Source organism: Oncorhynchus kisutch, linkage group LG6 (assembly GCF_002021735.2).
Source record: "Oncorhynchus kisutch isolate 150728-3 linkage group LG6, Okis_V2, whole genome shotgun sequence".
Taxonomy (NCBI): domain Eukaryota; kingdom Metazoa; phylum Chordata; class Actinopteri; order Salmoniformes; family Salmonidae; genus Oncorhynchus; species Oncorhynchus kisutch.
Genome location: NC_034179.2, coordinates 17304697 through 17326163, shown reverse-complemented (window position 1 = coordinate 17326163; position 21467 = coordinate 17304697). Strand labels below are relative to the sequence as shown.

The following is a 21467-nucleotide window of genomic DNA, read 5'->3' as shown; positions in this document are numbered from 1 at the left end:
TAAAGTGACCTTTGACCAGTGCTGACCTGCATCAGGTGCTGGGACAGCTGATGGTATGTCCCAAAGACACATAGAATCAGAATAGGTAGAATGGGCATTCAAATTCAGAAGTTCAGCTTGTCATGTAATTTCTCCAAATCTTGTTTCTATCTCAAGTGCTATACGTGCACTATGGGGTGGACCATGGACATCTGGGGGGTTTCAGAGCAATCTCAATTCTACTAATCCTAGTTCTATGTAAAGAGATGAGTGACTAACGTCAGGCCAATGGTAGAGCTCCAGTGCAGCAGAAGTAGTTAATGTGTAACTACAGGGAGGGGCAGCGCTGTGTGGAACCTGTGTCTGTACCTGCCTGTTCGCCTGTGTCTCAATCTACAGCTGTCTGAAGCATACTTTACTTGTCTCTTTATTTACTATGCTAGTAATTCGTCTGGATAATACATCTTTGTGAAACATTTACCCTCTGAAGTGGAGTAGTTCTTTGTTTTGTGGATAAATTAATTTGTTCTGACATGGTAAGTGTATTTACTTTGTCATGTGGAAGCTGTGAATGTGAGGCAGTCATATGCCTTGAGGGCACACTAATGATCTGAACTATAAGCACTACAGTGAGTAGAGCAGTGGTGTTAAAGGAACAAAGACTATAAACAACAGGATCAGGCAGGCTAGGCTGTGAATATAGTTATTTACATGTGACTTCCGTGTAAGTAAATGTCTGACAGTCCAATAACCTTTGGGACTAAAGAAAGCAGTGACCTAGCTGTTTTGTAGGAAGTGATAAAAAACTGTCTACTCGGGAATGTGTCAATACAGGAATGGCTGAGGCTGAGCGATAGAGCAATATTTGCTTTCAGATATGTTCAAATTATACTGTATATCCTGGTGTTGTTGAATTGCATTCTGCCCTGTGTATTGGCTCCTGTATTTGTGTGAATTGATATGGATGAGTCTTGTTTTTTTTGCGAAGTCAGATTAACATTTCCCCATCATACAGTAGCAAAGTGTCATGTTATTCTGAAAACTATGGATGTCATACCTAATATATTGATAATATTCAGAGCAGATTCTCTCCTCTTCCTCTCCGTAGGCTGACTACAGTTCTCAACAGCCAGCCTCCTCTAAGATGGACTCAGTGCAGGGCCAAGTCAATGAAGTTAAAGTTATACTCAAAGACAACATCAACAAAGTACTGGAGAGGGGAGAGAGGTTAGATGACTTGGTTGACAAGACACATGACCTACAAGCAACCGTAAGTATTATAAGAGAAAGACAATAGTATTTTTTGAGGTGATAAGTAGTGGTCCCTCTAGTCTAGAGAAAGGTGTTGAACAGCCAATATGCTTCTGGTTTGCCTGTCTGTTTCTGCTTAAACTTGCTTGAAACCCAATTATATTTGACTTAACCTTCCATAATTCCTTGAATTTTCAGGCAGACTCCTTTCAGAGGACATCCACGCGGGTAGCCCGGAAGTACTGGTGGAAGAACGCCAAGATGATGATCATCATTGGAGTGATAGTTCTGATCATCCTCATCCTCATCATCCTGTTTGCTACAGGTGTCATCCCCAGTTAAATTGCCTCACAGACTCCTACAGTACTACATTCTCGCTAAAAGGAATAGGATGAACCACAATCACCAACAGTCATGTTTTGAATTTGATGAAACTGTAGTTTCATTCTGGTCTTCTCCCCAAGGCTCAAGGTGGATTATGTATAGTATCGTGACAAAATATAACATTTCACATTATGACTTCTGTAAATAAGCGTCCTGGAATTTGTTTGATTGTTTTTAGATTATATCTGTTCATTTGATGTTTAATAACATACATCTCATCATTTTTGTAGATACATTTGATTGTGTATTTTTGTCCCAAGAGAAACAGTACAGGTAAGGAGCCTCTTCCCACAGCATTAGGGTTCATTGAATGCTTTATATTTGTGCTTAAAGGGGCAATCTGCAGTTGCTACATACATTTTCTGATTTATAAGTTAATGATTTATACCCATTGATTCTTGAAGAATATAACTTATAAATGCCTCATGAGCTTAGTTCAACTGTCGTACCCCATCAGAACCCAAAATATTTGCTTGTTTTACTTCAATGTTTGTAAACAAAGTAAATGTAAACAAACACTATATCCTCAAACCATGGTTAAAACTACAAATGCTATATCATGGATAGTCAGGCCTTTCATCCATGGCACCGTCTATGAATTTGAGTAGTTACATTTCTCCAACCCCATCCCTCAACTTTTAACCGAAACAGGGGCGGGGAGTCACTTTGTTATTGTTTTCAACTGCTGATTTACTGCTTTAGAAATGGTGGCCACAATAGTTCACTTCATTACAGTATACAGTTACACTCCACTAGCAATATAATACTGTCCAAGGGTAAAGCTTAATGTAACAAACAGTTCACACTGTAAAAAAACAATCCATTTCAATTTCAGATACGTTTTTTTATTTAAATGTTTTGATGATTTCTGAATGTTCTATATTTCTGTGTACCATGTCAAATATATATATTAACAAAATGTTTACTTGTGATAACTACGATAAAGGATGTAGATTTATTTAAGGGCCCATTTGCATTTGCTTTTGACTGCAATATAAATCATTTATTTTCTGGCCCTGACCAATCCAATTTTATTTATCGAAGACAAATTTCCACCTCAGGGAGAATTAAGTATCCTAGTCCTATTTGGGTTTCAATAATGGTAATTTATGCCTTAACAAAAAGCAATTTACATAGAATATTACACACATTTAACAAAAGGGATAACACTGAGCGTAAGTGAACAATCAACTCTTAAATATAATTCTGCATATATTCCTTTCACACAGTGTAACTCAATACAAGACGAATAGGAAACTTTTAAAAGCTTTGTAAGAAGAAACAACGAAATACAACACTGAACATAAATTCAATGTGCGTAGATCAACTGAATACTCTGACTGTGTCCTGTCTCAAGCCGTCCATAATAAAGGAAACTCTTGACTGAAACCTGTCACTTCGTCTGCCAACGCTCCTTCACAAGATATCCTTCAATCTTCCATCCTGAAAAAGACAAAACAAGTCAAACTGTTAATGATGAAGGTTACTACTAGTAGGGCTACAACTAAATGTCAAAGGAATCCCGTCTTTACCATTTCCATTAAGAAAACACAATACAATAGATAAAAATATGTCTTACAATTAAGAATTAAAAACAAGTTAGTCCATAAGCTAGAAATCCTGAAGTGTGACAAATTAAAGAGTTCAAAGCCCAAATACAAAACCAATGAGTAAAGCCTTCAATTGGTCAAAAAGATACACATTAAAGAAAGCATTACATGCAAATTTCCAGGAAACGTAGAGATACTTTGATACTTTCTCAAAAGGTTAAAAAGAGAATTTTGTTAGAGGAAAATTAACGTTTAAAGGAGAAGTTTTCCCACCGCTGTCAGTAACACAAGCAAACAATACAAGTACAAAAATAACGCACTTCTCCAACGCAGTAGCATCCAAGTACAAACCAGGTTTTAGCTCATGGACTACTGGCTATTACTGCTACAAGAGCTAAATAAAGAAAAGCAAGAATTACAGGTATGATTAGGAATGAAAAAGACACTGGAAAGTCCAGAGAAAGCCGTGTCCTTTGAAAAGTAAATAGTTATTTTCTCAGTATCATGTTGTAATTTACCATTACTTGACGGGGGAGTAAGGGCCTGTAAAAAATGGCATTAAAATGACATAATTTGTATTTAAGTTTTACATTCCTAAAAAACACATTACAGAAATTAAACAAATGAAAATAAAAAAAGTGGACAAAGCCGGACATGTCCCACTTAGTTTTTATTTACAATGCTGAGACAGGATGTTGGAAGACCATACCAAATGGCAGCATTCAAGAGCGTACGCCTCTCGTACCCGGTCCGCATTGAGCGGGCCAGAGAGTACCGGGGAGGTCAGCTCATGGCCTGCAAGGAAGCTCCGCTGGCAGGTACAAACAAGGTATATGTCAGAGTTAGGAGACAACATTATTATTTTCTCTCTTTCACTCTCTTTTCCCTTGTAAATCCTTAACTCTTGGCATCCATTTTACTGTAGTAATAGTAGTACTATACCTGTTAACTTTACAGTTACAAAATGGCTCATAAGAGGCAGCAGAAATAATTCACCAAAAAAAGACTGTAGCCTCTATGTTAAGACTACTGTAAAGCACTTTTCAGGTGCTGTGAAAAACTATAAAGAGAAAAACATTATGAGGGTTTATTATTATTATTATACAGAGGTAGATACATTGCACATTATCTAGGTTTGTTGTAGGTGACTTATAAAACATACCTGTCTGTGGGTGTGGTACTTCTGTTACATCAATACGGCTTGTAATTGTTTTGATGACCACCTCGCCTGGGGGACTTCCCATAACCACCCTGCTGGTCTGCTGATTGGACACAAACACACACAGAAAAAACATCATTATATGAGTAAATGATAGTTCTAGCTCTTAGTTAAGATAGTAGTACATATTCAAAATCAGTGATTTTCATTGCATATTTCCTTTGTTGTGTTGAATATTTAGTAATTCAGGAAACAGAAAACAATGAATAAAGGTAATGCGTTTTTAACAATATTGTTGGTTTTAATGTCATTTTTTTATATTTATTTACAGCATGTACAGCATGATGGAATTTCACTCAAATACTAAAATATAAACCATACAGTTAATCAATAAGATTAAAGTTTAAAGAGAAAAAAATCCATTGTCAAATTATCCATACATACACGTTATTTACATACTTAATAAGTACATTGTTTTCTTAGTGTGCCTTCACCAAAAAGATTACATACTGCTGTAGTCACCATATCCGCCGTAATAGTTGTTGTAACCAGAGTAATCATAGCCACCGTAGCCTTGGTTGTTGTAGCCATAGTTGCCATAGTTGTTGCCGTAACCTTGGTTCCAGTAGTTGCCATATCCCTGGTTCCAATTCTGATTGGGTCCTGAAATACAACAAATTGTCCATTTGGTATTATTGAATTGACCAAAAACATATGATTTAACAAACAACATCATACATATCATTACTCAAATGTAATACAGTACTACTAAACATATCCAAAGTATTGGTGCAGGAAACAACCTATTCTATCCAGCCAACTTACCCTGTCTGCCGGGAGGCCTGGAGGGGTATCCCCCTCTGCCTTCTCCCCCCCAGTGCTGCTGCTGGTACTGCTCCTTGGACATGGCCACCTTAATCTCACACTGAAGACAGGAATAAAACATTTCAATAACCATACTTTAAAGCTTCAAACTCTGACTTACATTACACTGCAGTGTATTCTCATTAATAATACTAATAGATCACCAACTGGACCTGGCAAGGAAATGCCATCTGAAAAACATGCATTGAAGGCAAAGTTTTGAGCTACCAAACATATTCTGTGGAAAGTATTAGCAGGGCAAGCCATGATGTACTGTACCTTGCTTAATCCTATATTATGGTACTTTTTCTCCATGATCTTCTTCACTCTCTCCTCCTCTTTGAAGGTGATGAAGCAGAAGCCTCGTCTCTTGTTGGTTTTGGTTTCCATGGGGAGCTCAATGGACTCCACCTGTTCACACAGACAACACAGGAATATAATAACCTCTTATTCAGCAAGGTTTGGAAGTTTGGAAGTGTTTAGAAGGCTTGTCGACTTGTGAGGAAACAAACACTCAATATCAGCTCGTTTCGCTAACTAGTTTGGTCTGATCCGATCATTCAAAATGGCACCCAGGCTAGAAAACTCTACAGAACATCTGACAATGTAATATATATATATATATATTTTTTTTAAGTCTACTGTAGTAGCCTACCTCTCCAAAGGCACCGAAATATTCTCTGATCTTCTCCTCTGGAGTATCTGGAGAAAGACCTCCTACAAAGACCTTTCTGATGGGCTCCTTGTTCTTCATGGCCTTGGCCTTCTTAGGGTCGATCACCTTCCCATTCAGCTTGTGGTCCTTCTGTAAAACCACCTACCAGAGGCAAGCCACAGATAAAACATCATTATAATAAAGAAACTGATAGAGCAAAAAAAAGATTCCCATCCCATTGCTGCCATGCTATAGAGGTTAAGAGTGCTGGGACAGTAACCAGAACAATGCTAGGTTGAATCCCCAAGCTGACTAGGTGATAAATCTGTTGATGTGCCCTTGAGCAAGGAACTTAACCCTAATTGCTCCTGTAAGTCGCTCTGGATAACAGCTTCGGCTATATGACTAAAATGTAAACGTAATGCCATATTCACACTATATAAGAGAGATAGATATAAAATAATATATCACAATCATCCAGCATGATCAATACCATTGAACACAATCAGGAATACCTTATCAACGCTGTTAGCTGCTTTAAACAGAACAAAGCCGAACCCTCGGGACCGGCCTGTCATGGGGTCAAGCTTCAGGGTGCAGTCTACCACCTCCCCAAACTTGGAGAAGTAATCCTTCAAATCCTTCTTTGTTGTGTCCCAGCTCAGACCACCAACAAACATTTTCCTGCATTTTGAGACAGATACGGATATTTCCATTCTGCATACAAATTCTCAGACTGCAGCTGTGTTCCAATTATCTCTAATAATGTTCTTTTCTCATATGCTTTCCTTTCACCCGTCAGTAGGAATGAAGGAAAGAAAGAGTTAAAGCCTTTAGAGAGGGAACATAGCCAAAGTCCTGGTTTGGGGTCAATGTTATCATTATAGATATGATTATGACAATTAGCAAAGACATCATTTGATAATGCTGTAGCTTTTACAAGCTGTATGTTTGTATTGGATGATTTAACTAACATCTCCCAGGTCGCCACTAAAACTTACCCAGAGACAGCATCCCTAGGCCACCCCAGCATCTGCCTAGCAGTATCCTATTTGTACCCATTTCTCACATACACAACTCTAAATCCAGCAAGCACCGTCTGTCTATGTTAGCAAAATGGAAGGTTCTGGTCGCCTGAGAGCTGAAGGATGACAGCCACAACAGAGAGACAGTGATGCTGCTGACCTGACTGACCTGCCCTGAAGGGATCATCCATCCTTCCATCATCAGTACCCTGTCTGTAATATTTAGGTATCGGCAATCAACTCAAGTTATTCCTAATTTAAGCTTGCCAACGATGCGAGGAAATGTCAAAATTATAACAATTAGCTACTTGTCCCTTCTTCAAAACTGAGCTAACTAGCTAGCCATATAGGGAACGAGTTATCGTTAGGCTAGCTAGTTAGCGGTCTCACCCCTCATCCTCTTCGTTTTTGCTGGCATCAATCTTTGATCCCTCGGATTCTCCTGCCTGGCCGCCCTCTGCAACAGTCGGCGTCTGCTCTTCGGTGCTAGCCTCTCCGTCCTCCTCCATTTTCACCACAGTTGGATCTTCACCGGTTTCAAGGTCCGACATTTTTTTATGTTGCACAAATTGCTAAAGGTAGCTAGCTAATCAGCTGCTGTCGAGGTTGCGTGCTAACGCGAGCGTACTACAGCTGCTGTCTGTCTCGTTTGCGTTCGAAATGGGACTCGTTCTATTTTGCCCCAGGTTAGTAGGTTGCTAAAGATGACACTAGGCATAAAACAGTCACAACAGACCCACCCACTCTGCTTTTGCTGACAATTACCAACTGTACTACTTTATCTAGTATATGTTTGCAAGATACCAGCTGTTGGCAGCTTGCTATTTTGCTAGCCAGCTACGTAAACATAATGGCGTCATGTATAAAATGGTGGGACTAGCTTCAGGGAGGTGTATTTCCAGACTATTGAAAGCAATTCTCAAATAGAACAACTTTTGCTATGCTTTGAAACGTATTGCACTGCAGTATGTTATATAACCGTCTGGTTTGTATGACAACAGGTTGATATTTTTCGCACTGACTGAATGACAGGTTCCATACGCAATAATATCGCTAAACAGATCTAGAAAATATGGCAGGGTTTATTCTCATGTCACGATAAACAAACTCTTAGTACATTACTGTTGTGTGTATCGATGACTGCACCTAGGCTGAAGTACCTACAGGCCTAAATGTTCAAGTCAAAGAATGACGCGGCAGCTATAATTCGGTGTTATGAAATGCAAAACAGAATATCAAGTACGACAAAGTCAAGCTCTTGAGTTTTGTACCCTCTTTAATAATCCCTTTATCCAAAAAACTGCAGAAAATCCACGTTTAAAACAAAAGCAGGACAGGTTGAAAATCAAGGTGATAACACATTACATGAAACCTAGACCTACAAGATTAAGGGAAGGGGGGGGACTGGAACCAAAAAGTAGCAACCTCGCTATTTACAAAGTCAGACACACTGCATGCCAGCTTCAACTCAGGAAGAGGACAACGAAATAAGGGCCTGGTGTTTAAAACATGAGCTGATCTGAGGACAGGACAGGATTCAGCCCCCAAAGCTTCCACCTGGGTACAGGGTCATTCTCCAGCCAGCCTGTCTGCAAACAAGGACACAACACAACACAGTAGATGTTACCAACTTTGGAGCTCTGCAGGGCACAGTGAACCTTGCACGTCCATGTTTCACTGTTTAACTTCTGCTTGTGTCGTCAACTTAAACTATTAATAGTTTATTTTTCCCCATTCCGTTTTAAAGATCATGTGTAGAACTCAGCTTCACCAAGGTTCTGCAACAGCTCACCGGCCAGCAAAAGCTTCAGCTCCAATGAATTGGTGGGTAAATTTCACCATTAAGGAGCAAGCCCAAATGTGACCCTAACTAAAAGATAACAAATTTGGTGGACATTTAAAGACAGATACACAAATAGCTCATAATATATTTTGAGTTGTCAGCTTTTTATGGCACCATAAAGCTGGTTTACATATGATCTTTTAACACCTAAGTAAAAAATAAAATAAAACGTTTTTTGGTGTTTATCAAGTGAAGTTCTCTAAGGGCTATAAAGAAAAAGCAATCATTATGAGTTTTAGCAATTTAAGAAAGGGGTTCATTATAGAAAAAAACACTGTTGGTCCAGAACTGAAACAAGACCACTAAAATTAAGAGAAACACATACAAGTCAAAGTACATTTTTACACTTTCATATTAATATCCTGTAAAAAATCCATTTCAGACAAATCGTTATAGCAAACACTTTAAAAACTGAAAAGAGATTAATTTCCTTTCTCTTATGTTTCTTTTTGTTTATCGCTGGTTACAGGAAGTGTGAAGAGACCATACCACAGGACAGCGTTTTCTTGTGCATGCCGTGCTCTCTGCCCGCTATGTGCGTCGCCCAGAGATTGTCGTGATCAGGCGACACACGGCCTGCAATGAAGTCCCCGCTGGCAGGTACAAACAAGGTACAACATCAGAGTTAGGAAAAGGAAAACTAAGGATAGGTTCTTACTCTGTACCCTTAGCAGTACTTTACCTGTTAACAATGCTATCAAGTCTCTTTATGTTATTTCCTTATGAACACCTGTTAAAAAGCAAGGGAAAAAGGAGAATCTACAGAAAAAAAGCATACGTTTTTTTCTGGAGCTTAATAAAAATAAAACGCTGCACAAGCATTTTTGCAATTAAAGATCTATAGACATTACTTTTTAGTTTTGTCAAAATGGGGGTGTGCATCGTAATAGTAACCACTTGCTTTCTCTCATGATAGGTTTGAGTAATTGTTTAGTGTCTATTGATCTTTAAATTTTGAAGTTTTGTTTTAAAAGTCAAGCCTTGGGTGGGAGTGTTGTCTTACCAGAATTCTAAGCAGGTCCTGTTGGATCAGCTCAGTAAGGCTGGTAGTTGTTCTGGTGGGTTGTGACCTCCCGAGAGGCCTTCCCATAGCTGCTCTGCTGGCCTATGGGAAGGTCAAGGGTTAGAGATCAAGAAGATGGGTGTCACAGGCTAACAAAAACATAGCAAAAGGAAATCCTATCAAGGTTTTATCAATGGAGTTTAGTTGACATGGCAGTCACGGTGCATGGGAGTTTTTTTCAAGTTCACTTTTCTTTTTTGGGGTAAATGGCAGCAGTAATCACATATCAGTGGGATGTAGTCTGCAGTGTTTGTTAACCCAGTTGTTATTTTTGCTTGGACTTTCAAATTGAATGTTATTGTATCAGTATTGAGATGCACAATCATGTGTCAAGACATATGTACCAAAAACTCTAAGCTCAGCTGTGTTTTATTTTATATACCCAGGAATTGAACTACAAGTACTCTCAGAAGTGTGTGCAATACAAATGGAATCTTAGAACTTTACATGGGCTGAATGATCATTAATGTTGCAAGTGTTCCCCGTAAAATAAAAGTGCATTGCCTGGATATGGAGGACCCCTCAAACATGCACCAGAGCAAAGAGACCCAAGGCAGGCAGCATTACAGACATCTGTTTTATTTTTTTCCAGAGCTATTGATTACATACAAGGAGAATTTTTTCCACCTGTTGTTGTCTTAGCTAGAAGTACATGAGTTGTTGTTGGGGGCTGAAAGGCACTGCTTGTTTCGATAGTTGGCATCAATAGTGTAGCTTACCATTGTAGTCGTCGTATCCCTGTCCATAACCATAACTATTATAGTTGTAGCCAGAGTAGTCATAGCCCGCGTAGCCATTGTAGCCCTGGTTGTATCCATTGCCGTAGCTACCATAGTTCTGGCTGTAGTAGCCGTTGTAACCTTGGTTGTAGTTACTCTGACCTGCACAGAGACAATGGAGAGGTTCAGTGTGACAAGCCTATATTGTAGTTTCAAAGGCATTTGTATGTCTTGATTTTCTTTTCAATGTACTGTAATGCATGCCCTTTTCAGTTGTCAGTACTGTCATTGTTGCATGTGTCAAATGCCACACAAGAAATTCCTTGTTGGAAGAATAAATAATGATACGGGGGGGGGGGGGAAGAAAAAGATGTGCATTCTACAGTGTCATAGGGTAGATGTACCTCCTCGTCCCCGGCCCCTGTATCCGCCACCTCCTCTCCCTCCTTCGTAGCCTCCCCGCTCTCCTCTGTGTTGTTGCTGCTGTCTATACACTTCTTTGGGCTGGGCCACTTTGATTTCACACTGCAGAGAAATCAGCCCATTAACCAAGACACTTGTGGAAAACAGTGATGACACTTTCTTCAAGTACCTACAGTCACATGTTATTTGACTGCCAACATTCTTCAAAATGGCTGTCTAAACTAAGTCGGTTAAATAGCATAGAAATAATAGCTTTGCCTATCAGCGCAAGATGTGTAACAGCGTTCAAATGGTCATTGTGAATAAGCTACCTTTCCACTCCCAACTTGGTGGTATCTGCACTCCAACAGCTTTTGAACAGGAGTCTCCTCACAGTAGGTCACGAAGCAAAACCCACGTCGCTCGTTGGTTTTGGTGTCCATGGGAAGCTCGATGCTGTCAATCTGGAAACAAAGTTTCTCTCAGTGGCTAATGAAGACAGTAATCATAATTCTGCGTACCCCAGTCTTTGTACCATGTGAAGGCGGTAAATTATACAATAGCATCAGCTCTAGCTCCATTGCCACACTCGCTCAGTGGACTTACAGCTTCCTAAAAAAGTGTGTGTTTACCATATCTAAAAATGTAGAAAAAAACATATGAATACGTTGACAGTGCACTCATTCTGTCACTCTTACATCTCCAAAAGCACCAAAGTATTCTCTGATTTCCTCCTCTGGGGTATCTGGGCTGAGGCCTCCAACAAACACCTTCTTGGGCGGTTCCTTCCCCTTCATGGCTTTGGCCCTCTTTGGATCGATCAGCTTCCCGTCCAGCTTGTGCTCCTTCAGCTCCAACACCTGCATACAGGATAATGTGTCAGTAAAACAGGGTGTGTGTGATCAAGTGATGTGAGTGGATGCCAACTATGTATGTCTTGAAATGATTTTGTTCAGAATTAAGAGAGCAAGACAAGAAGAGACAGCCTGTCCTGTTCTCTGCTCATTGAGTCTGTTCTAGTGCTTACCCGGTCTACACTCTCTGAGTCTCTGAAGAGAACAAAGCCGAAGCCCCGGGACCGGCCCGTCATCAGGTCTGTTTTGATGGTGCAGTCCAGAACCTCTCCAAACTTCGACAGGTAATCCGTGAGGTCTGTTTTGCTGGTGTCCCAACTGAGCCCTCCAATGAACATCTTGCTGTGAATGGAGAATCAAGGAAACAAATGCAGTCTATCAGACAGTCATAACTACGTCCTTGTTATACATCCCTAACAACCTGAGTCACTAGCTATGACTTTGTTCTTAACTGACTTGCCTAGTTAAATAAATGCCTCATTTACTTTAGGTCAAGCGGTTGTCACCAGCAAGCTGATTAGGCCTAACGATTCAAACTGTAGAGAACGGTTAGCTATAAAGGCAACAGCTAGATTAGTGAAATGTATCTAACTAGCTACTACACACACACACTTCTGATTCTAGCTTGGGTGGCCACTGAGTGCATGTACAGGACATGTGTAGTTATTGTTGTTCTATCTGTCAGTATTCGAAAAACCAGCAGTAACGTTAACGTAGTGCAAGAGAAAAAAAGAGCGCCAATAACCAATACGACGTCAATCTGATGATAAACTAGCTAACTACAAATAACGCGGTGACATGTTTCACAGCACATAGCCAACCCCGTTTGCCCACTTAGCCACTTAGGGAACTTGGCCTGAATGACATGACGCCAGTTAGTTTGCTAACGTTAGCTAGCTATGCATGCATGATCACAACAGGGTCTGGCTAATATTGGCTAGTAACCTAATACACGTTAGCGTGTTACCACTCCAATAACACGCTACGTTTGAATCAAAGAGAACGTAGGTTGTCTCCAGCTGGCAGAAATAACAGTAGCTGGTTAGCTACACCTACTAGCTACCTACTCTTGCTGAAAGTAGCTAGCTAGGCTAACATAGCTAGGCTAACGTCAAGCCGCTTACCCGTCGTCCTGCTGGTTTTTGCTTGCATTTATCTTGGAGCCCTCCGGAAACTCGTCTGTACTGAAGTCAACCTGGCCTTCGGTCTCCATTTTTGAATGTCACCCGGTTGTTAAATAGAAATGTGTATTTAACGTTAGGCCTGATTGCTAAATACTTTTGGGAACGAATTCAGTCGCGATTGCTATGTAAAATGGCTGACATCAAGGGCGGACTGGGTTGCGGGGAGTGACGCAGATGTGGTTTGTTTGCGGCGGCTCAGTGGGGGAGGCGCTGTTGTCTTTGCTTCAAGCACTTTTTTACGGAAATTACTGATGTAATGTTACAGTTGATCACAGATTATCATCATTACAAACAACTTCCTGGGTTTAATAACATTTTACCAATGGCAATTTATTCTAAAATCTCTGATTTTACTTTCTTCATTCTTGTTCGAAAATTGAAAGCAACACAGTACATGACCTTTTTGTTGCCTCAAAACGAAATACTGCATATGATTTCCATTATTATCAACAAACACCAAAGAGACTGAACAGAGGTTTCAAACATCTCTGCACACACTTCTGTCAGATACTGTAATATTTGCCCAGGAGAGTATGATATCTGCGCAAACGCATGTGGCTCTGTCGCCATCTAAGTTTACTTTTCAGACATTGGCACTCGAAGCATCGTTGCCTAATGGCGCCACCAAAGCCGCGGTCTGGGAAACTACTTCAAGGTCTCAAGGGTGAGTGACGTCACCGATTTAACCGCTACTAACGAAGCTTTTTTTTATAAAGTACTACTAGCGCTCTACTAACTAGCTAGCCATTTCACACCGGTCATACTCATACAGTACCAGCCAAAGATATTGAAAGCACTGTACACATGTTGTGCCCAAACACTGGCCTTATAATTAGCTACGACAGAGCAGAGAATCTCTTGATATGGTTATGCAACGCTTCACACATTCTAGAATATGTGGAATGGGACATTCGACTGCGCATGGCCTGTGCCCCACCCACCAGTAAATACAACTATTGTAGCGAAATGAGCAATGTTATGATATTGCAGCACACTGTGTCCTTTTTTATTTTCCTAACCTAGCTAAATGTTTGGTTTTGTCATTTAACATTTTATGAGTAGCAGTGCTTTACCCTCGTGGTCGTCATTATCACGCCTTCCTGGAAACAGAAGACTTTCTTTGCTCTTGAGCACGTTCAATGGGTCTGGCTGCTTCATGTGTGCTGACGAGTCTGCTCTACCCAACATTAGCTAATTGAAAAGTAACCTAAAAATATATATATATTTGGAAAGGAATTGGTAATCCCCTGTTAGGGTTTTCTCGCTTTTCTCCAGCCTGGGTAGCGGGGTCACGTTACATAGCCAAGCTAACAGTTAGCTACTAACTACAGTAGACGGCTTCAGACAGGAAAATGGCCAGTGTTTCAATCCCTGAAAACACTACCACACTTTTGCTGGATATTGAAGGAACTACGACACCAATAACGTTTGTAAAGGTAGCTAGGACAACAAACCGAGACAAATGCATGGCTTTTGTGGTGTTTTTTTTGGTAGACTGATGGTTTGACTGTTAGCTAGCTACATGATAACGGTGCTATTTCTCTACTATAGGACATTTTATTCCCATACATCAAAGATCATCTCGAGGAGTATCTGTCGGCGCACTGGGAAGAAGATGAATGCAAACAAGACGTGCATCTCCTTAAGAAACAGGTAACTGGTTTGCTGCAAACTGTGGACAATGATGACCAGTCAGCAGTGACTGCACACAATCTCAGACAGAATATGCAACACCCATGCATTAATTTAGGTTGAAAACCTGTACATTTTGATTTGTTGAACCAGTTAATGATTGCTTGTGTGGTATGATTAGTACAGATTAGTACATTAAACGACTGCTGTTCAGAGTTTGGTGTCAACAGCCATAGCAACCTCATCTCGTGTAGTTAACTATTATTGTCGCCTGTTTTAAAATATTTAAACAATGTTTTTATTTTTTTCTAAAGAGCGAGGCCTACATGGATTTGAGGTTTCCTGTGTTTTCATTGTTTGCTGTAATCCAGTAGGTTTGGGTTTAGCACAAATATATATTGGAGGACCAAAAAAAGCCGATACTGATTAATGGGACCTTTTATTTTTTTTGGTAATAATGACAATTACAACAATACTGAATGAACACTTATTTTAACTTAATATAATACATCAATAAAATCAATTTAGCCTCAAATAATGAAACATGTTCAATTTGGTTTAAATAATGCAAAAACAAAGTGTTGGTGAAGAAAGTAAAAGTGCAATATGTGCCATGTAAAAAAAAAGCTAACGTTTAAGTTCCTTGCTCAGAACATGAGAACATATGAAAGCTGGTGGTTCCTTTTAACATGAGTCTTCAATATTCCCAGGTAAGAGGTTTTAGGTTGTAGTTATAGTATTTATAGGACTATTTCTCTCTATACCATTTGTATTTCATATACCTTTGACTATTGGATGTTCTTATAGGCACTTTAGTATTGCCAGTGTAACAGTATAGCTTCCGTCCCTCTCCTCGCCCCTACCTGGGCTCGAACCAGGAACACATCGACAACAGCCACCCTCGAAGCAGTGTTACCCATTCGGAGCAAGGGGAACAACTACTCCAAGTCTCAGAGCGAGTGACGTTTGAAACGCTATTAGTGCGCACCCCGCTAACTAGCTAGCCATTTCACATCGGTTACACCAGCCTAATCTTTGGAGTTGATAGGCTTGAAGTCATAAACAGCTCAATGCTTGAAGCATTGCCAAGAGCTGCTGGCAAAATGCACGGAAGTGCTGTTTGAATGAATGCTTACAAGCCTGCTGCTGCCTACCATCGCTCAGTCAGACTGCTCTATCAAATTATAGATTTAATTATAACATAACACACAGAAATATGAGCCTTTGGTCATTAATATAGTCGAATCAGGAAACTATCATCTCAAACAAAACGTTTATTATTTCAGTGAAATACAGAACCGTTCTGTATTTTATCTAATGGATGGCATCCCTAAGTCTAAATATTCCTGTTACATTGTACAACCTTCAATGTTATGTCATAATTACGTAAAATTCGGGCAAATTAGTTCGCAATGAGCCAGGCGGCCCAAACTGTTGCATATACCCTGACTCTGCGTGCAATGAACGCAAGAGAAGTGACACAATTTCACCTGGTTAATATTGCCTACTAACCTGGATTTCTTTTAGCTAAATATGCAGGTTTAAAAAATATATACTTCTGTGTATTGATTTTAAGAAAGGCGTTGGTGTTTATGGTTAGGTACAGCTGTGCAACGATTGTGCTACTTTCGCAAATGCGCTTTTGTTAAATCATCCCCCTGCGTTGCATCGATTATATGCAACGCAGGACACGCTAGATAAACTAGTAATATCATCAACCATGTGTAGTTAACTAGTGATTATGATTGATTGATTGTTTTTTTATAAGATAAGTTTAATGCTAGCTAGCAACTTACCTTGGCTTCTACTGCATTCGTGTAACAGGCAGGCTCCTCGTGGAGTGCAATGAGAGGCAGGTGGTTAGAGCATTGGACTAGTTAACTGTAAGGCTGCAAGATTGAATCCCGGAGCTGACAAGGTAAAAATCTGTCGTTCTGCCCCTGAACAAGGCAGTTAACCCACTGTTCCTAGGCCGTCATTGAAAATAAGAATGTGTTCTTAACTGACTTGCCTAGTTAATAAAAGTGTAAAAAAAAATACAGATTTCCGATTATGAAAACTTGAAATCGGCCCTAATTAATCGTCCGTTTCGATTAATCGGTCGACCTCTAATATATACAGTGGGGCAAAAAAGTATTTAGTCAGCCACCAATTGTGCAAGTTCTCCCACTTAAAAAGATGAGAGGCCTGTAATTTTCATCATAGGTACACTTCAACTATGACAGACAAAATGAGAAGAAAAAATCCAGAAAATCACATTGTAGGATTTTTAATGAATTTATTTCCACCATTATTTGCAAATGATGGTGGAAAATAAGTATTTGGTCACCTACAAACAAGCAAGATTTCTGGCTCTCACAGACCTGTAACTTCTTCTTTAAGAGGCTCCTCTGTCCTCCACTTGTTACCTGTATTAATGGCACCTGTTTGAACTTGTTATCAGTATAAAAGACAGCTGTCCACAACCTCAGTCACACTCCAAATTCCACTATGGCCAAGACCAAAGAGCTGTCAAAGGACACCATAAACAAAATTGTAGACCTGCACCAGGCTGGGAAGACTGAATCTGCAATAGGTAACCAGCTTGCTTTGAATAAATTAACTGTGGGAGCAATTATTAGGAAATGGAAGACATACAAGACCACTGATAATCTCCCCCGATCTGGGGCTCCACGCAAGATCTCACCCCGTGGGATCAAAATGATCACAAGAACAGTGAGCAAAAATCCCAGAACCACGCGGGGGACCTAGTGAATGACCTGCAGAGAGCTGGGACCAAAGTAACAAAGCCTACCATCAGTAAAACACTACGCCGCCAGGGACTCAAATCCTGCAGTGCCAGACGTGTCCCCCTGCTTAAGCCAGTACACGTCTAGGCCCGTCAGAAGTTTGCTATAGAGCATTTGGATGATCCAGAAGAAGATTGGGGAATGTCAGATGAAATCAAAATATAACTTTTTGGTAAAAACTCAACTCGTCGTGTTTGGAGGACAAAGAATGCTGAGTTGCATCCAAAGAACACCATACCTACTGAGAAGCATGGGGGTGGAAGCATCATGCTTTGGGGCTGTTTTTCTGCAAAGGGACCAGAACGACTGATCCGTGTAAAGGAAAGAATGAATGGGGCCATGTATCGTGAGATTTTGAGTGAAAACCTCCTTTCATCAGCAAGGGCATTGAAGATGAAACGTGGCTTGGTCTTTCAGCATGACAATGATCCCAAACACACTGCCCAGGCAATGAAGGAGTGGCTTCGTAAGAAGCATTTCAAGGTCCTGGAGTGGCCTTGAAGCCAGTCTCCAGATCTCAACCCCATAGAAAATCTTTGGAGGGAGTTGAAAGTCCGTGTTGCCCAGCAACAGCCCCAAAACTTCACTGCTCTAGAGGAGATCTGCATGGTGAAATGGGCCAACATACCAGCAACAGTGTGTGAAAACCTTGTGAAGACTTACAGAAAACGTTTGACCTCTGTCATTGCCAACAAAGTGTATATAACAAAGTATTGAGAGAAACTTTTGTTATTGACCAAATACTTATTTTCCACCATAATTTGCAAATAAATTCATAAAAATTCCTACAATGTGATTTTCTGGATTATTTTTTTCATTTTGTCTGTCATAGTTGAAGTGTACCTAATGATGAAAATTACAGGCCTCTCTCATCTTTTTAAGTGGGAGAACTTGCACAATTGGTGGCTGACTAAATACTTTTTTGCCCCACTGTATATAGCTATGTAGGTCACAGATAATGGGTGTATTTGATTAGCTACCGACCATAGAAGTCATATGGGATGATGTGAGTGCAGGAGATTAGACAAGCTTTCAGAGCTGCACAAATATTCACTGGCTACTACAGGATGCTGCTTTTTTTTCACCAGGGACTGGCAAACTAAGGTGGTTTAACTCCTTTTAAGGACAACTTGCCTAAAATCAAAACTTGCACTTGAAAGCTGACTAGATCGGTCATCTGGGGGACCAGAACCAGGGGGTTGATGGACACTGACATAGTTCATGGCTATCTACATTCATAGACAAACCGATTTACAGAAAATTAGTGAACATTATTAGGTTCCTCAATAAGATATGCAGCCAGGAGGTCTGAGCTATGAGATATTTTCTCCAATGAGCTTACTGAATTGGAGAAGGCAGAACGATGATCAGTTCTCATTATAGCATGGTGATTTCCATATGTAATTGACTGGAATGAACATTTTCCTGTCTGCCAGGAGCTGCCTGTCTCCGTCCTTGATGGGGGTGGTTGATGGAGGGCAGAGGCCAGCCTTGAAATATCAATGCACCAAACAAGCCCCAGAAATGTCAGTCAATATATCTATGTTGGACAACCCCAAGCGCTGTCAATGTGTAATCGAACCCTGCTTCCTAATGAACATGACCTGATTGACCATGTCCTGTCCCGGTCATCATGTTAGGTTGAGGAGGACCTGCGTCTGCACCGGGCTTGTGCGCAGCACTCCCTGGACCAGTCTGGGCACACGGACGAGGAGAAAGCCATCAGGGAGGTGGTGGACAACGTGCTGTGGCAGATGGCTTCGGACAGGAAGTCCACGGCTCTGAAACAGCTGCAGGGACACATGTGGAGGGCGGCCTACGCTGCCGGGAGAATCAAAGGCGAGTAAGTAGCTGGGAGTGTTCCTTCTATTGGACGGATGGGGATGTAGGAGGTTACTGGCGGCAGGTAGCCTAGCGGTTAAGAGCATTGGGCCTGTAACTTAAAGGTCGCTGGTTCGAAGCCCTAAGCCAACTAGGTGAAAAATCTGTCTGTGCCCTTGAGCAAGGCACTTAACCTAAGAGCATCTGCTGAAAATGACTAAAGGTTACTACTGTCTGAGGGTACTATTGTAGGAGGGATGAATCCTTAATCAATCTTAGTGCAAATCTCACTTCATGGTTAACATAAGTCAGAGATATGTGTGCACAGATTGCAAGATTAGATTCTTCCCTGCATGAATGTGTAGCCCTATGTTATTGTACTCAAGGTGATGGCTTCTAAACCGCCTGTGGGAGGATCAAGTCCTATTGTACTGTCGCATTTCTTCCAAATGTCACCTTCAAACCCGATGACTCATCCCGATGGAAACACAGGATTACTAAGGTGTGTGTGTGTGAACCAGGGTGTACCAGGACGTGGTTCCATCCATCAGGAGGTGGAGACGGCAGGGCCTGAAGGTTTATATCTACTCCTCTGGCAGTGTGGAGGCTCAGAAACTACTGTTTGGATACTCTGTAGAGGGAGACGTACTAGATGTAAGGAACTCTTCTCTTTTATACACTGTTTAGAACACACACTAATCTTCATTGTAATACACTCCCAGCTAAATTCAGATTTTCTCTCTTCCTTTCAGCTATTTGATGGCCACTTCGACACCAACATAGGCACTAAAGTAGAAAGCAAAAGCTATGTGAGGATTGCAGAGAGAATGGGCTGCCCACCTGAAGAAATCATGTTCCTGACAGATGTCACACGAGGTAAGTGTTGTAGCAGGCGGATTAGTTTAACACTGAATGTCATTTACATAAATCAGACTGAGCCAGAGCCTTTCTACCTAGCAGGATCACCCTCCGAAGCCTTACCAGTCTTAATGTTACTCTGAATTCAACAGTGGATTTTTCCACTAGCTAGTCAAAGGGCTTGTCCTGAACTACAACAACCCAGCCAGCATTAGGCCAGTAGAGTTGCTTCTTATAGAATATCAATTAGGCATATTTGAACGTTTATTTATTTGACTATATTATGAACTGTTTTATGTACACACGTTCCCAATAACCTACTGGTTAACATGAAGGAAGAGAAATAATACATTGACCAGATGTTTATATCCAAAGCCATGTAGCTAGCCCTGCAGTAATCCAGAATAGCATTTGGAAAGGCTGTTGTATCAGAGTTAAATCAGTACTGTATTAGTGCTCTTCTGCACTGCACTGCAGCGAGGGCCTCCCCCTGAGGGAATGCAGATGCCATCATGTTAGTGTAGCGGTGCGCTAACGCATAGAGAGTCATACAGTTACCTCAGGGGCTGGGACCACAACCACCATGAGGCCTCCATGTCACATGTTCTACTTTCCTTTGTTGTGTAGAATGTTAACTTAAAACCAAGGGTTAGGGCCTCTGTTAAACCATGACTGGGACTTGAGTAAGCCTGCTGTTGTGGGATCCTAGTGTAGCTCAGGGAACATGGAGGACTGAGAGGAGGCTATTACAGTAGTGTGTTTTGTTCCTCCCTGCAGAGGCCAAGGCAGCGGAGGATGCTGGTGTGAACGTGGCTGTAGTGGTGCGGCCAGGGAACATGGAGTTGACAGAGGAAGAAAGGTCTCACTATAACCTCATTACAACCTTCAGCCAACTGGAAGTGAATGGCAGCGCTTAACACTGGAGGAGAGGGTAGGGGAGGGGGTAGAGATGCTGCCGTCTGATTTTCCCCTTCACCTCCCCAAAGTGTATCCTCATTGACTCCCCCTTGGGGATATAAAAAAATGATTGGTCTTCACATGGGAGTTTTCACCATATATCTTACACCTTTGCATTGTTTTTAAATCTGAGGGGGAGTAACGAATGCACACTTCAGGGAGAAGAAGGGTAGAGAAACAGAACACAACCAGAGAGTGGGAGAATACACTCACTCACTGGCCCTGTTCTATCAAGTTCCCGCTTCCCCTAGCACCTGCTGCCCTTAGGTCTAATGAAAGGACTGGAACGGTAAGAGCCACGTGATGGACGCTCCTCTGTTGTTGAACACAGGAACTGTCGGGTATTCAGGCTACGCACAGGGTGGGTGGTGGGCAACAAGCACTAAGAGCCGTACCAGTCTGCAGACTGCACGTTTAAGGGACATGACAGGGCTTCTTTTTTTCTTTAACATTTTAAATAAAAACTATTTAAGTTGAT

At 41.0% G+C, this 21467-nt stretch overlaps 4 protein-coding genes across 22 annotated transcripts; 2 read left to right on the top strand and 2 right to left on the bottom strand.

Moving 5' to 3' along the window:
- Nucleotides 1-285: 285 nt before the first annotated feature.
- On the top strand, nt 286-4615 carry LOC109892428 (vesicle-associated membrane protein 8). The gene is made up of 3 exons (XM_020484953.2): nt 286-515; nt 1088-1249; nt 1429-4615. The coding sequence occupies exons 1-3, from the start codon at nt 513-515 to the stop codon at nt 1570-1572; spliced, it is 309 nt and encodes a 102-aa protein (XP_020340542.1). The 5' UTR covers nt 286-512; the 3' UTR covers nt 1573-4615.
- hnrnpd (heterogeneous nuclear ribonucleoprotein D) lies at nt 2438-7783 on the bottom strand. 14 transcript variants are annotated; one of them, XR_004210203.1, is made up of 9 exons: nt 7258-7734; nt 6358-6526; nt 5843-6004; nt 5467-5598; nt 5149-5248; nt 4846-4986; nt 4327-4426; nt 3485-3975; nt 2438-3057 (listed from the first exon to the last, which is right to left on the bottom strand). XR_004210203.1 is itself a non-coding variant. In XM_020484940.2 (8 exons), the coding sequence occupies exons 1-7, from the start codon at nt 7416-7418 to the stop codon at nt 4356-4358; spliced, it is 948 nt and encodes a 315-aa protein (XP_020340529.1). In that variant the 5' UTR covers nt 7419-7783; the 3' UTR covers nt 2438-3057; nt 4327-4355. The 14 variants fall into 14 exon arrangements, 9 of the variants coding, with proteins under 9 accessions (XP_020340529.1, XP_020340532.1, XP_020340533.1 ...); XR_004210202.1 differs by having other exon boundaries at nt 4327-4423; nt 4834-4986; nt 7258-7733; XR_002255624.2 differs by having other exon boundaries at nt 4834-4986; nt 7258-7732.
- Nucleotides 6942-21466, top strand: enoph1 (enolase-phosphatase 1). 2 transcript variants are annotated; one of them, XM_020484951.2, is made up of 7 exons: nt 6942-7409; nt 9180-9321; nt 14484-14585; nt 18994-19196; nt 19696-19828; nt 19927-20050; nt 20810-21466. In XM_020484951.2, the coding sequence occupies exons 2-7, from the start codon at nt 9292-9294 to the stop codon at nt 20947-20949; spliced, it is 732 nt and encodes a 243-aa protein (XP_020340540.1). In that variant the 5' UTR covers nt 6942-7409; nt 9180-9291; the 3' UTR covers nt 20950-21466. The 2 variants fall into 2 exon arrangements, with proteins under 2 accessions (XP_020340540.1, XP_020340539.1); XM_020484950.2 differs by lacking the exons at nt 6942-7409; nt 9180-9321 and adding an exon at nt 13815-14368.
- LOC109892425 (heterogeneous nuclear ribonucleoprotein D-like) lies at nt 8126-14293 on the bottom strand. Of its 5 annotated transcripts, XR_002255627.2 has the most exons (9): nt 12873-13432; nt 11922-12090; nt 11593-11754; nt 11227-11358; nt 10897-11017; nt 10493-10654; nt 9714-9815; nt 9200-9303; nt 8126-8456 (listed from the first exon to the last, which is right to left on the bottom strand). XR_002255627.2 is itself a non-coding variant. In XM_020484949.2 (8 exons), exons 1-7 carry the CDS (start codon nt 12959-12961, stop codon nt 9745-9747), a joined length of 906 nt encoding a protein of 301 aa, XP_020340538.1. In that variant the 5' UTR covers nt 12962-14293; the 3' UTR covers nt 8126-8456; nt 9714-9744. The 5 variants fall into 5 exon arrangements, 3 of the variants coding, with proteins under 3 accessions (XP_020340538.1, XP_031682167.1, XP_020340537.1); XR_002255626.2 differs by having other exon boundaries at nt 9200-9815; XM_020484949.2 differs by lacking the exon at nt 9200-9303 and having other exon boundaries at nt 12873-14293.
- Nucleotide 21467: the final 1 nt, after the last annotated feature.

Bases quoted from the DNA above. Each gene is read 5' to 3' on its own strand.
- LOC109892428 (XM_020484953.2), top strand. The intron at 1,250-1,428 runs GTAAGTATTATA...TTGAATTTTCAG, and splicing joins CACATGACCTACAAGCAACC to GCAGACTCCTTTCAGAGGAC.
- hnrnpd (XM_020484940.2), bottom strand. From the start codon at position 7,418: ATGTCGGACCTTGAAACCGGTGAAGATCCAACTGTGGTGAAAATGGAG. The intron at 6,527-7,257 runs GTGAGACCGCTA...CTCAAAATGCAG, and splicing joins AAAAACGAAGAGGATGAGGG to GAAAATGTTTGTTGGTGGTC. The intron at 4,987-5,148 runs GTAAGTTGGCTG...GTTGTATTTCAG, and splicing joins CAGGCCTCCCGGCAGACAGG to GACCCAATCAGAATTGGAAC.
- LOC109892425 (XM_020484949.2), bottom strand. From the start codon at position 12,961: ATGGAGACCGAAGGCCAGGTTGACTTCAGTACAGACGAGTTTCCGGAG. The intron at 12,091-12,872 runs GTAAGCGGCTTG...CTCCATTCACAG, and splicing joins AAAAACCAGCAGGACGACGG to CAAGATGTTCATTGGAGGGC. The intron at 11,359-11,592 runs GTAAGAGTGACA...CTTTGTTTCCAG, and splicing joins ACTTTGGTGCTTTTGGAGAT to ATTGACAGCATCGAGCTTCC.
- enoph1 (XM_020484950.2), top strand. From the start codon at position 14,285: ATGGCCAGTGTTTCAATCCCTGAAAACACTACCACACTTTTGCTGGAT. The intron at 19,829-19,926 runs GTAAGGAACTCT...TCTTCCTTTCAG, and splicing joins TAGAGGGAGACGTACTAGAT to CTATTTGATGGCCACTTCGA. The intron at 20,051-20,809 runs GTAAGTGTTGTA...TCCTCCCTGCAG, and splicing joins CCTGACAGATGTCACACGAG to AGGCCAAGGCAGCGGAGGAT.